The sequence below is a fragment of the Nilaparvata lugens genome, chromosome 4 (assembly GCF_014356525.2).
Source record: "Nilaparvata lugens isolate BPH chromosome 4, ASM1435652v1, whole genome shotgun sequence".
In the NCBI taxonomy this organism is placed as follows: domain Eukaryota; kingdom Metazoa; phylum Arthropoda; class Insecta; order Hemiptera; family Delphacidae; genus Nilaparvata; species Nilaparvata lugens.
This window is the reverse complement of record NC_052507.1, coordinates 68,419,923-68,434,112: the sequence shown is the minus strand read 5'-3', so window position 1 is coordinate 68,434,112 and position 14,190 is coordinate 68,419,923. Positions and strand designations below refer to the sequence as shown.

At 35.7% G+C, this 14,190-nt stretch overlaps 1 protein-coding gene across 4 annotated transcripts in view; it reads left to right on the top strand.

Annotated features, from left to right (window-relative positions):
• LOC111045309 overlaps window positions 1–14,190 on the top strand; it is a 68,199-nt gene that overhangs the window by 29,393 nt on the left and 24,616 nt on the right. For 2 of the 4 annotated variants that reach the window (XR_005571111.1, XM_039426305.1), the window contains one exon: window positions 7,425–7,519. Coding sequence is in view for 2 of the 4 variants with exons in the window: in XM_039426305.1 (XP_039282239.1) it covers window positions 7,467–7,519 (53 nt within the window). In the remaining 2 variants the exon portion in view is untranslated. Of the gene's footprint in view, window positions 1–4,003; window positions 7,230–7,424; window positions 7,520–14,190 lie in introns of those variants that run through there. The other 2 variants (XM_039426303.1, XM_039426304.1) reach the window with 2 other exon arrangements.

Sequence of the window (14,190 nt, the reverse complement as noted above, 5' to 3'; positions counted from 1 at the left end):
AAAATTCAAACTTCAGGCGCTCATATCTCAAAAAGTAATGATCGGAAAAAATGTTTTCCTGAGAAAACTTTTTCATTTTACATTATACAAATCGAAATACTTTGAAAAATATCACGAGGAGAAAGTTTATTTTTAGCCTTTGCACAGCCTTAATATCGAAAATTGTTCAACTAATAGCAGAACCAATGAGAATTATTCATGTTTTTTATAAATAAAAGATTCTTTCTTTCTATATATTCCAATTAATATATTTATTTATAATAACTGTAGATTTTGAGTTGATTTTCAGCTAATTTTTAATTTTTGGCTTACTAATCCTAAAAATATTTTGAAAATATACAAACTTGAAACTTGACTATACCTTACCAACTTGAAAATTCATCATAACGCCATCTATTTTTGTTTTCGAAGACAGTTTCACCTAGTTGTCAATTATAAAAGTCGGGAGATTATAATAACCGACTAATATTTTATGAATTCTACTCACACTGAATATTACATGGCGTTTTTTTAACAATTTCAAAGGTTTTTTTTACTTTCCTTGCCCTATTAAAATAGGTAAGGAAAGTATTGCTTTCCTAGAAAATTAAGGTATCCCAATTTCTAAATTTCAATACGTGTCAAGGTCCCCTGAGTCCAGAAAAGTGGTTTTTTTGGCTATTGGTCTGTATGTGTGTATATGAGTGTATGTATGTCTGTGTACACGATATCTCATCTGCTAATTAACGGATTGACTTGAATTTGGACCTAAACCTAGCTCCGCAGTGCAGGCTGGTTGCTTGGCTGAATCGGACTAGGCGCTGAGACAGCAAATAATAGCTGCGTTGGTGGGAATGCGAGCGGCCGCAGTAACATCTTCCACCCAGCAATGGTCAGCTTAGTTCCGCCTAGCGGACAGACGGAAGATCAATCCAGTCGGTTATTTGATCCCTCCAGCCAGGCTCAGCCAAGCAGCCGAGACAATAGATCAATGGAGTGGCGGTCTTATTCGCGTTCATCAGCAGTTTTCTTTCTCACGATTATTTTGATTTTTGTGTGTCAATAATAACTCCAGTCACCAGTAAAAAGTTTCCAGAAACGTGGTGTACTACCATATTAATGACTTTTCATGATGATTTTTAATTATTTAAAAACATTGTTGACATTCTGAGCCTTTAGGCTAAACTTGGGGTCGCTGAGAACGAATCTGCAATCAGAATTTCTCTATCACGAAAAAAATCCAGCTGTTGATCTTCTGGCAACCGTTAACAGTCATCCTGCAATGCGGCCGAAACACTTCCAAGCCAGACACCCATCTCGAATGACAACAACGCCAAGCTCTAAGAAACCATCCTGCACTGCGGCGCTAGGTTTAAGGTCTTTACACTATAAGGATCCGACACAAGTAATTTCGATCAAATGCAATTCAAGATGGCGGCTTAAATGACGAAAATTATGTCAAAAACAGTGGTTTTCGCTATTTCTTCAAAAATGGTTACAACGATTTTGATCGAATTTATACCTAAAATAGTCATTGATAAGCTTTATCAACTGCCACAAGTCCTATATTTGTAAAAATTCCAGGAGCGCTCCGCCTCATCTATGCAAAGGTGGATTTTAGATTTCCAATGAACATGCTTCAGATACAATTTAAACGAAAAATTTCAAGTTGAAAAGATTATGCATGGAAATCTTTACAATTAATGTCTAGTAACATTTTCACCCAATATTGATAATATCGAAATTCGAGAAAATGTGATTATTCGAATGCAAACTTGATGAGAGAGGCAACTGTTGATTCCAATGTATCAAGAATGAATACCAAGGCACCTTGCTTGAGTCAATTAGATCATACACTGGAAGAGATAGCAGAATTATTGATCTCTTCAGCTGATTGATTTTAAATTATAATAGAAATTTTCATAATGGCAACGAAAGTTGAGTGAGTGCGCCACATCAGATTTTCAACTTTATCTTGTTATTTTGAATACGGATGAAATTGTAAGTACAGAATTGGGCAATGAAGTATGGATAGTTTGAAAGTGCAGTTATACACTCAATTGTAAGGAAACTTTGTTTCTTTAGTGTGCACCTTCAATGTTGTTAATTTTAATAATTATTGAGGAAAATTTGTTATTTCACAGGCATTTTTTTATCATAATCAACTTTTATTTGAAAATGAGTGTGTAACTGCTATTTCAATAGGTTATCCATAATATGTCATTGTCCAACTCTGTATTATATTTTACGAAAGAACTTTGAGTGGCGTATTTATAAACGATTCTGAAAACGAACTTAGCTATGCCAATAAAAGGCTTGAAAAGAAGGCTTGCGGAAGTTCACTCAACGTATAAGTCCGTATTTATGAACGTTACTTGACTTTCGTTCGGCTCTAATTATCGAAGTGCAAAATAAAACTAACACTGTTAACCTCACGCGCGTTAGCCAATAAGAACGTCTTGAATCTCGCGCGATATAATGATCTCTTTCAAAATATAATTCGAATAGAATAGTCAATTGATGTCATCTTTTTAAAATAGACGAACAGTGATGAACCTTATATTCACTCCAGGTAAGCTTTATTATTTTTTATATTGTTTATGCCCCATTAAATAATATTTATTTTTAATGATTTTTCAAAAATATTACAATAAATCTGCCCTATGTAAACAATTCTTTGAGGTTAAGTTGTGGTTGAATGGTATCTCACATATTATTATGAAAATAATATAACTGCACAACTATGATAGTTTTTTCCTGGTTATTAAAATTTTCTTACATCAATATCAAATATAAATAGAATAGAACAAATTCCTCAACTTTAAAAATCTGCCGCGATCGTTCTGTGAGGGTGCAAGTTAGTTGCATTTTTGACTTAGCTATCATTGCTATTTAACCTAAAGCAACGTTCAAAAATACGGATTTCTGTTGAGCAACATTTCCAAGTAATGATCTGCTAAGGCCCCAACTATACTGGTGGAATAAAGGGGACGGATTTCTTTCGCTCGGCAACAGGATGCATTGTCTCTAATGGGGATCATAAGATCTTATCCTCAAAAGAGAAGGTGATCATTAGATCCCTGAAATTGATCAGTTGCGACCTGAAAACTCTGACATCAGACCTGAGCCATCCGGGTCTCTCGATATTATTATTATTAGATCCCCATAAGAGGATCCTAAGATTTTATATACGAGCGAAAACCCGACCTTGTCGGACTCCGCGCGTATAGTGCTCTTCAGAAGAGGTAATGCTCCATGTAACAAGAAAAAAAGAGAAGATACGCGACGAAAATTGTCAGTTTTCCCAAGAAATTTTCAAGTTTTTTATTACTTGTCGTTATTATTGAATTGTATAATTGAGCCTATCTCGCGAATTTTTCGAGCAATGATTCAGGAGTAACGGATGATCTATAAACTACTAAAAGTTGATCTTTCAAGCATTATGATTCCTTCAGATTACTCTGAAATCTCAAAAATATGTGTCTGTTTCCTGCTTTCTGTAATTTTTATGTACGGTGATTTAATTATTTTATTAAAGAAGCCATAATATTTCTCATTCTTTGCTTGTATTGACAGAAAATTGCTGTAAACTGAAAATAGATAATAAATTTTGAGGTTTTCTGTGGTACCCTCTATAAATTGAAAGGTTTAGAAGGTTAACTCTCTGTATATAGCTCAGTCATCTATTTCCCCAGAACAATCGCTAGAAACATCACTTGGATATTTTTCCACGCAACCCCACTTTTTGTGTTCAATGATTGGATTGGTATTGCTAGTTTTGTAATTTTCTGTAATTATTAGAAAAATAACTTGGTTGAAACGTGCTTAACCTCAGTTTAAAAATTTATTTAAATGTACTACAATTCAAATGAAAATTTATGTAAATATTCATGTAAATGTAAAATAATCTACAGTTTTAAATTTGTAGTTTATTGTACAATTAATTTGTGTTTTATAAATGCAATTTTTTTTGTTAAGTAGAATTGAAAAATTGGATTAAACCAATGAAAATACTTGTTTACAGGATCTATCATCACAGAAAGAGCCATGCGGTCAAGATGTGAGCTTTGTCAGTCAGAAGGACAGTTTGCCACCAATGATATCCTCACCATCCCCGTCATGTGTTTCCACAGCATCATCCAAATCGCCTTACTTTGAAGAAGGCAAAATCTACAAAGTGCACTTACAACTGCCGCTAAGCTTAACAGAATTCTATGTAACTAAGCTTGAACTGAAGGAAGAACTGGAGAAGCTGCATTCTGAATTGAACAGTGTGGTCTCGGACAGTTCTCAGCCAATTCAGAATTTGGATGTGAAGAGCAAATGTGCTGCCAAGTACCAGGGCGAATGGTACAGAGCATCAGTGCTAAAGCTAGATCCTCTGACGGTGCTCTTTATTGACTATGGCAATGAGGAAACCTGCCAACCAAGTGACGTCAAGGAACTGCCACCTCAATTCAGAACGCGTTTGTTGACAGCTCGAGTTCGCTTAACCAAAACACCTACAAAGGAGCAAATAATAGCGATGGACTCCGGTGAGCCCATCCAACTGGAAGCCTTGAAAAAGGATGGAAGTCACTGGCTTGTTGAGGTAAAATAATGAAAACATTCCATGTGATCCATAGGCTTGTTTTATTTTTTAAGATTTCATTGAAAAATTATTTCAGTTTGAACTATCGTCAAGGAGTTTTATGTGTTATTGTTTTTTCTTATACGTATACCATTATTATTACAAAACCCTTGCTTTTATATTGTATAAAAACTAGATATCTCAAATCATTTTCGAACGCTTTTTAATAGATTCTATTGATTTTATTTCATGATTTTTAGTTGTATAATTACTTGGATAACAATTTCAACTCGGGAATAGCAATGTTCAATGTATTTCCCAAACATTGTTTGAGATGAAAAATATTTTCTATCCAGATTCTCAGTAGTTCAACTAAAAAGGTGCATACATATATTCATTAGCGCCTCGAACACGCTCCTCACTCGCTCCGCAATCGCTCCGATCATGAACGTTACGCGAGATGTTACGCAAGGGTTCGATAGAGGTTCGAAATAATTATGTTCGAAGGATGATCGCGCGCTTGTTGTATTGTTGACTTCGCTACAACCCAACCTCACAAATGTGAAACGTTCAATCCAGCTGATCGGGTGACAAAACAAAATAAAATATTCTGACCAGGGGATTTCTGGGTAGCATAATAATACATTATGTTTTTTAATCATGTTTATATGATAAATTGATAATAATTATTATGTTTGTTGCATCTATGTTGATGTTTTATTACAAAAAAGGTTATGTCTGTCAATGTTTTGATTTGAAAGGTGAAAGGCGTGGTTGGGTTTTTAGCTTCTTTCTTCTAAATTCTAATATGCTGGAACCTATTATCAAAAAATGTTTTTATAATTTTACATGATTTTATAATAAATTACCAATTTTTGATAATTTTATATGCTAATACGGAGATCGTAATTTTCGTAACTGATCCAACAAAAATGTTAACCACGCATGCGCAACTATTGGTTAGTTCGACCTAGGAGCTTGCGAAGCTCGACCTCTGTTACACGCTCTTCTCGCGTTCCACTCTTGCTCCACCTTCGATCATCAATCGATCTGCTCGAGTGACGTTCGATTGCGGAGCAGAGCGAAAGTCTGTACGCACCTTTAGATGAACTACTATTAGTGTTCTCCGGCGCCTAGTAACAGAATCGCGGAAGAACTTTGTGATACAGTATTTTTTCCAGGGTGGGAGATTACGAACCGACATGGTTGCAAACAGGTTTTCAACTTTTAATGGGTATTTTACGCCATAGTAAAAGACAGTAAAACTTATTTTATACCATGTTTTTAATACATTCTGTGAATGCTAATGATTGATTTAGTTGAAGGGTCATTAATAAGATACGATGGCAACTCTAAATTTTGTGCCTTATCAACTAAGTAAATGATGTAGAAAACTTAGATGGAAGAGTGGCGCTACCGTTGTGAACATATGAAAAAACTTCGTTAGCTTACATGAAATATTTTATCTTTGAGACAAGCTTCTCGAAATTTAAATTTATTTCTATTTCACCAGCCTTTTCACATAAATCTGATAACTGCTATTATAATGTTTGTTTTGATTTCAATTTAATCAAATGCTAATGGAACTTTCCCTACTATTTTTAGGAATTTTCAAAATATTCTTAATAAAGTTTACTTGATATCCAGTCATACTCTGTAGCAATATGTCACGCCTTATAGAGCTAAATAAACAACCTTCATTAAAAATATGCGCTTTTTATCCTTGAAAAAAATTTGGAAATAAATTATTTTACTACAACTAATTTTAGTTATTCAGAATAAAATAAAACTCAACAAAATTTAATTCATATAAATTTTGTAGTGTTTTCTACAAAAAATACATTTTATTCTATTCAAATGGCCAACTAGGTCATTATTACTGTGATTCGAGCTCCTAACATCTTACAAAGCAGTTCGATACCTTAGCTTAAAAAAAGGAAATTTATAAACTCGTCATCAATGAATTTATTTATTAAACTTCAACTTTCCTTTCCAATCAATGAATTTGTTTTATTCAATAATGCTATAAGTATTGTAAGACTTCTTTGTTTGAGAGCTCTTTTAATTGAATCGTGAGGTTCTCTATAACCAAAGTTTTAAGTTTGCTATTTTTAACCTATTATTTCATTGTTATGAAATAACTTTATAGTGTAATATTTTCATTTATCTTCATTGTTGATTCCTATTATATAATTTTATATAGTCTGTTCAGCGAAAGAAAATACTATGATAAAATATAATTCACATTACTTGTGTGTTTATGATATAAGTGATTGCTAATAGTATCAGCTGTTGATTGCTGGACTTGGAAATACCATTCCATAATGCTTCCATTCACACTGAATCGTGTTCTGTGATTATTCAGTTGGATTGTTAGGTGGCTACTGTGAATTACTGATCTTGCTGCTCCAATATCAATCAATTTTAAAACATCGAACTATAATTTTACTATTAATTGTATTGATTTATGTTTCTATTCTAAGTTTTGATATATCTTGTTTATCAACTGACTTGGAACTAATACTACTACCGATAATTTTATTTTAAAATGATCAAAAGGCATTCGATAATAAGTTTCTGTTGCCCAATGTTGTTATTAATGAGAAGAATAAAGTTTTAAGTTGAAAATTCTCTGTAGCACAATATTGTTGAGTTTAATAAAGATTTTGTATTTATAAAAGTTGTGGATCATTTCTTCCCAAGTATTTGATTTATTGAACGTTTCAAACTGGTTTCACAGACAAGAAATCTGTGCTGGTACTCAGTATTAGTTTGAAGCATTTATGAATGCTCATGGACATTATTGTTGAATAGACATTTATGATGATCGCATCTAAGGCATGCTGTTTGATTATCTGTGATGTTCACTTTGCAGCAGTCGAACAGCATCTCAGAAATAACTGAACAGAATCAGTCGATGCCATCCAGAGATACACCTGAACAGATGGAATCCGGCGCCAAACCTAACAGGTATATCATTATTTTGTCTAATAAATGTGAACAAAATACAAGGTAAAGTTTGAAATTTAATTATCATTTTTTTAAATTAGTTAATATTTGCACACCACCTTACTTACTTACTCCGTGGTGCTACAGCCCGTTTAGGGCCTTGGCCTCTTCTATGATGCCTCTCCATTCCTCTCTGTCGCCAGCTCTTCTTCTCCAACCTCGGACACCCAGCCTCCTCAAATCTTGTTCCACACCTTCTAGCCAGCGTTTTCGTGGGCGTCCTCGTAGTCTCCTTCCTCCTGGATTTTCTCTGAAGACCTTCTTTACTGCTCTTGAGTCACTCATCCTTTCTATGTGACCTAACCAACTCAGTCGCCTGTATTTTATTTCGTTAACAATTTCTGTTTTTTGGTATAGGTCACGTAACTCTTGATTTGTCCTTATTCTCCACTCCCCATTGTTACAGACTGGTCCGTGAATCTTTCTCAATACTTTCCGTTCCCAAGTACTCAAGAGATCTTCATCTTTCTTTGTGAGAACCCAGGACTGCACAACTGGTTTTATTATTGTTTCATAAATTTGAATTTTCAACTTCTTCGTTAGCACTTTGGATCTAAGGAATTGGCTTAGGGCAAAATAGCACTTATTACCTGCAGCTATCTTTGCTTTTATATCGACTTGGACGTTGTTGTCATCAGTGATTAAAGAGCCAAGGTATTTAAATTCTGCTACCTTTCCAAAAACAAAGTTCTCTATATTTATTTCTGTGTCACCTGCTTGTCGTGTTCTGCTGCTGGCCATATATTTCGTTTTGCCGTCATTTATTCTAAGTCCTATTTGTTGTGATGTTTCATTGAGCTGAGTAAATGCAGTCTCCAAACTTTGTCTATTTCGTGCTATCAAAACTACATCATCAGCGTATGCCATCCTATTCATAATCGTTCCCCTTGGGTTAATGGTGATCCCTCTAATAACCTTTTCTAGACTTATATTGAAAAGCATGGCTGAAAGTACATCTCCTTGCCTGAGCCCTGTGTTTGCTAAGAAGTCATTTGACAGTATTCCTTCAACTTTAACTTTATACCTGGTGTTGTGCAGAGTCATTTTAGTGAGACGTACAAGTTTCAGTGGGATTCCGAATTCTATCATGATTTCAAATAGCTTATTTCTTTGGATACTATCAAAAGCTTGCTGATAATCAATATACAGTTGATGCAGATTTACGTTATATTCGTAACACTTTTCCATGATGGTGCGTATCGTGAAAACATGATCTGTACAGGACCTGTCTTTCCTGAAGCCGCATTGGTAGTCACCGAGTATTTCATCAATGTAAGGCTTCAATCTGAAAGAAATTATTTTTGCAAGGATCTTGTATGTTATGCTCAGCAGTGCAATGCCTCTGTAGTTAGCACAATCAGTTCTACTACCTTTCTTGTGAATGGGACAAATAACTGCAGTATTCCATTCTTCAGGCATTGTTTCCTCCTCCCATACTTGCACAAGTAGATTAAGCAGCCGTTCAAATAAAGTGGAATTACCAGCTTTGAGCATTTCAGCTGTTATCAAATCCTCCCCTGGAGCTTTGCTATTCTTGAGAGATCTGATAGCTTCCTCCAGCTCGCACATCATTGGATTTTCAATATACTGGTCTGGCCCTATAAAATTGATCGCCTCTAATCCTTCTTCCACTGGATTTTGATTCAACAAGTCGCAGAAGTACTCTTTCCAGCGGTCCATTATTTGCCTTTCCCCTCCTAATAAATTTCCTTGCTTGTCTTGACAGAAAGATGTCCTAGGTTGAAATCCAGCCTTCCCTTCTCGTATCCTTCGGTACATCTTCCTGGCATCTCTTGCCGTGGCAAATTCCATAATTTCTTCTATTTTAGCTTTTTCATACTGTCTTTTCTTTTGACGGCTTAGTTTACTGGCATATCTCCGTTTCTCTTGGAAAGTTACTGTATTAGCTCTTGTTCTGCGACTTATCATTCTCATTCTGGCCACATTCCTTTCATCCAATGCTTTCAAACATTCATCATCCATCCATACATTTCTATTGTCCTGTTTTTTGTATCCAATTGTTTCTTGTGCAGATTCTGTAACAACTTGCTTAATGATTTGATTGTATGGTATTTCTCCATAATTGAAAGAATAAGACTTTGATATTGTCAATACCACAGTTTAACTTGCTTAATATTCTTCCACTGCTCCTCCACTGAAACACTCTCTCCACCTTGCATTCTCTCTATTTTTTCCACCAATTTTTGACTGTACCTCTCTCGTAGTTCTTCATCTTTTATCAGTTTCTCACTGTCGAATTTCTTTTGGCTCACTCCTCGAAATTTCTTCATATTATTTATTCTTTGCCTGTATTTGATTTTAACTAGATAGTGATCTGTATCACAGTCCGCACCTCGGTAACTTCTCACATCCAATATGTCAGTGCCATGCCTCTTATCAATTAAAACGTGGTCGATTTGGTTTCGTGTTACTTCATCTGGTGAGCACCAAGTCATCTTATGAATGTCCTTGTGCTTGAAGTAAGTACTACTAACTGTCATATTTTTGCCACTGGCAAAGTCTATCACACGAAGTCCATTGGCATTACTCTCTTCATGTAAGCTGTGTATGCCTATTACTGGTCTAAAACATTTTTCTCTACCAATTTTAGCATTGAAGTCACCGAGGACGATTTTTGCATCATGATCAGGTACTTTTCTATAATATATTTCTTCTAAATTCTCATAGAATGCATCTTTATCGTATTCATCGGCTTCATTGGTTGGTGCATGTACACTGATCAAAGTTATATTGAACATTTTTTCTCTTATTCGTATCACACAAATTCTCTCATTGACAGCATTGAAATCCATTACTCTATCCTTATATTTTCTATCTACAAGGAATCCTGTCCCAAAGGTATATTGCGCATGACCACTGTAAAACAAGGTATGATTTCCCAGGTCCATCATTCCATTCCCTTTCCATCTTATTTCCTGCAGAGCAGCAATTCCCACTCCATACTTTTCCATCACATTCCTTAGCACGGCAGCGTTTCCCGCCCTATTCAGAGCTCTAACATTCCAGGTGGCAAGGAATAAATCTCTGTCTCTTCTGTTTTTTTACGTTTTTCCGTCATCCTTTTTCTGTCATTGGGTATCCGTTCATTTTTCCTTTTATTCCGGTCCGGTTCCGAGGCATTTGTAGGTTTCGTAACAGTAAGCTTTTTTTTGCAGGGCAGGGGGGTTGGCCCTGCGCCCAACCAACAATCTGGAGGACCAAGGTTTTCTGTTGGGGTTTTCCTTCCTTTAGCCGAAGGGGTCCCGTTATGAGGGGCCGGACACTCCCCTTCACCCTCCCCAATTGGGGTAGGATTTGCTGGTTGCGTAGACAGCTTGCACTGTCAACTGGAGCATTACCTGGTATTTGATGGTAGTACCTATTCGACATTAGTACTCCCACCAGGGCTCAATAACCAGCCATTCACCTTCCTCCTCTCTCAAACGGGCTTAGGACCGTCTATGGCGGAGTTTTGCACACCACCAGTTCAACAATAACTGCATCTCAAAGTCAGAACAGTCGCTGAATAACTGAATCTCGGCTAAAATCTGGTTTTCCCGTTTTGACCTCTTCAATACCAACATTTAGGCCTACTATTTTGAAACTTCTACTGAGAGGTTTTAATGCCTGTAGATTTCCACGTGATAATATCAGTATTTGATTAACATTATAGTCTGTAAAAAATAAGTTGAGACTTATTAATATCCGTGTTGCCATGTTGTGTGAAATTGCAATTTTTTCATCAAGTCCATATGACAGGATGTATTCAATCAGGACTTCCTATATACCGGACCTGCGCCTACAAAAAAAAATGGCCGCCGTATGTGGTGGCCGGCATTGATGTTTTAAACGGGAACTAGATGAACTGAGATTTCGACAAACTGAGATGCTCTCTAACAGCTGATTAGTGATTTTTTCTCAGTAGGAATTTCTATAAGATCACCACATACGGCGGCCATTTTTTTTTCTAGGCTCAGGTCCGGTAGTATATAGGAGGTCCTGATTCAATTCAATAACACAGTTGATGCAGAGTTGTCAATTTGAACGTATCCAGTCTTATGGGCTTGCATGAAAAGATTGGAATTTCGCACAATTTGGCAACAAAGATTTTTTCCAAGTCCGAACTTATTTTATGCAGATTTGTTATAGTGTTGCTATCCTGGTCAATCATTCGTCAAAGGAGATAGCATTATCCTTTTCTAGGTCCGCAAAGTTGCCAGATCGTTTTTTACAAAGGCTAACGTGTTATTGGATGGGCATGTTGAATTGTCGGTCCCGGCTGAAGTATGACAGTCGTAAGGCCCATTGACGGCTTAAATGATATATTCAGGCGAGGTGGAACCTCCCCGCAAGGGACTCCTCACCAACAAAAATCATACAAAAAAAGTTCAAGGCTGTGTCCTTCAGCATAACACTTTTGTACACAATGCATACCATGCAGCCACTCTCCTAATTTGAAAACTTTTGAGAGGCCAAAATACGTTCTTCCGACTACTTTTGACAGTTGGAAAAATAATTTCAATTTATCAACTTTCTCGCTTCCCCCACCCACTTATCTTCTGAAACAAAAACGATTTTAGCATGTCGAAAATGTCTCGAAATTGACCAACAAAATCAATAATCATCTATTAAAAAATTAGGTCGGTTAAAAATCATCTAGACACCGAGGAGACATTCTTCCCGGCATTTTTATATAAAAATCTCACTTTTTGGGATTTCATAATTCTGAGAGAAGTACCGCTTTTCAAAAGAAAAGCTTATTTCCGCATTTTTTTCAATTTTATTTTAAAAATTAAGGTTCAATTCAATCATCTATTAAAAAATTAGGTCGGTTAAAAATCATCTAGACACCGAGGAGACATTCTCCCCGGCATTTTTATATAAAAATCTTACTTTTTGAGATTTCATAATTCTGAGAGAAGTACCGCTTTTCAAGAGAAAAGCTTATTTCCGCAATTTTTTCAATTTTCAATTTTTTTTTATTATTTTAAAAATTAATGTTTAATTCAATCCTAAAACATTGTTAGCTCTACCGTACAGGATTTTTGGGAATGATATTCTACCTACAATTCATTGATTAAATTGGAAATTCGATAGTTACAATTTGGCAACGCTGATATTTCTTTGAGTGGAGGGCTATGTTTCAACTTATTCTATTCAGATTATAGCTCAATAGCATTCATCTAATTTCAGAACTGAATCTGGATTATTGTCAGTATTTACCATGAGAGTCTTCAGTGCTACTTAATTAATTAATTTATATATTCAATTATTCAGAATTACACAACTTTCAGAAAAGTACCATAGACTTCTTAAGCCCAAAAACGGTTCCAATTGATTACAGCATAGTCACACTAACTTGGCTTAAAAGGATTGATAAATTACAGAAGGTTGAGCTACAATAGTTATTTGTGCAACTAGTGCGCAAAGTGTCAGTTTGCTGCACCGAAAGAAACGTTTACGCCCGAGCCGTAGGCGAGGGCGGAATGGTTTCTTGAGTGCAGCAGAGGAACTTTGCGCACGTATTTCACATTAAGTTTTTCCTACAGTTACCATTGAATATGAAAAGTGGGTAATTATGGGTAAAATTGCCTGAAATGCATCAAATGTTTTTCTGTGTAATTTTATTATTGATAAAAACCTTAATCCTAAAATCCTGAAGTCCTCGTTGTCCTTGGTTATAATATCTACTTAATAATTAGCGCGTTGTGCTTGGTTGCACGTCTGCTCACTATAGCAGCCACAGCAGTCACTGTTACCAACTTCATTTTGATTTTGCTGCACTGTTGCTCCATATAACCTACTAAGTATTTTGCGTTGCCATGTTGCAAATCTGGAGTGCAGAAAATTTTTTCCCGCACTAGAGCGGAAAAGTGATTCTTTGCGTTCTGTAATCAGTGCAGCAATGGCCACTTTTCAACGTAACTGTAGGAAAAGATATTTTTTGCTGGATGATTCCCACGTGGGCTTAAATACGTATTCACTTGCATGGGTAATGAGATGGTACAGGTAGTAACATGATGTAATGATATATAGTGCATGTGTTCCGTGGGTTCCAACCCACGACTTTTCCGGCTTTAGTGAACCTTATTCTAGGGTCTAACTAGTCTAATTCTAAGGATGGTTGCACAAAAACATGTTGAATTTTAATCATGATTAGAGGCCTCGCGAATTAGAGAAGACTTATTCGAAACAAAAGCTCTGAATGGTTCTTGTGGAATTTAATACGGTTACAATTTAACAAGCTTTGTACAACCGGGCCTAATACTGTGTACAATTCTAGGGTCGCATTGGTCTAAATATTGTAATTTAGTCTGAAGACTGTTTGTGAAGAAACACAATTTACAAAAATGGTCGAGGTTTAGAGAGAACATGTGTATTGAAATTGGTTAAAGCATGTTGTAAATTGTATAGCAGCAGATCCACATTATTCACAAACTAAACATTAAAGTAGATATGTTATGAATTGTTATGCTGAGGGTGTGATGTTCATATAATATGTAAAATTATTGACCTGACTTGTCTTATTTTATTTATTTATCACATTGACAATCACAAATCATAATTACAATATAAGTAATATTATTGGGAGAAGACAACAGGCATAGTCCAAAACTGTTTTCTCCCAAATT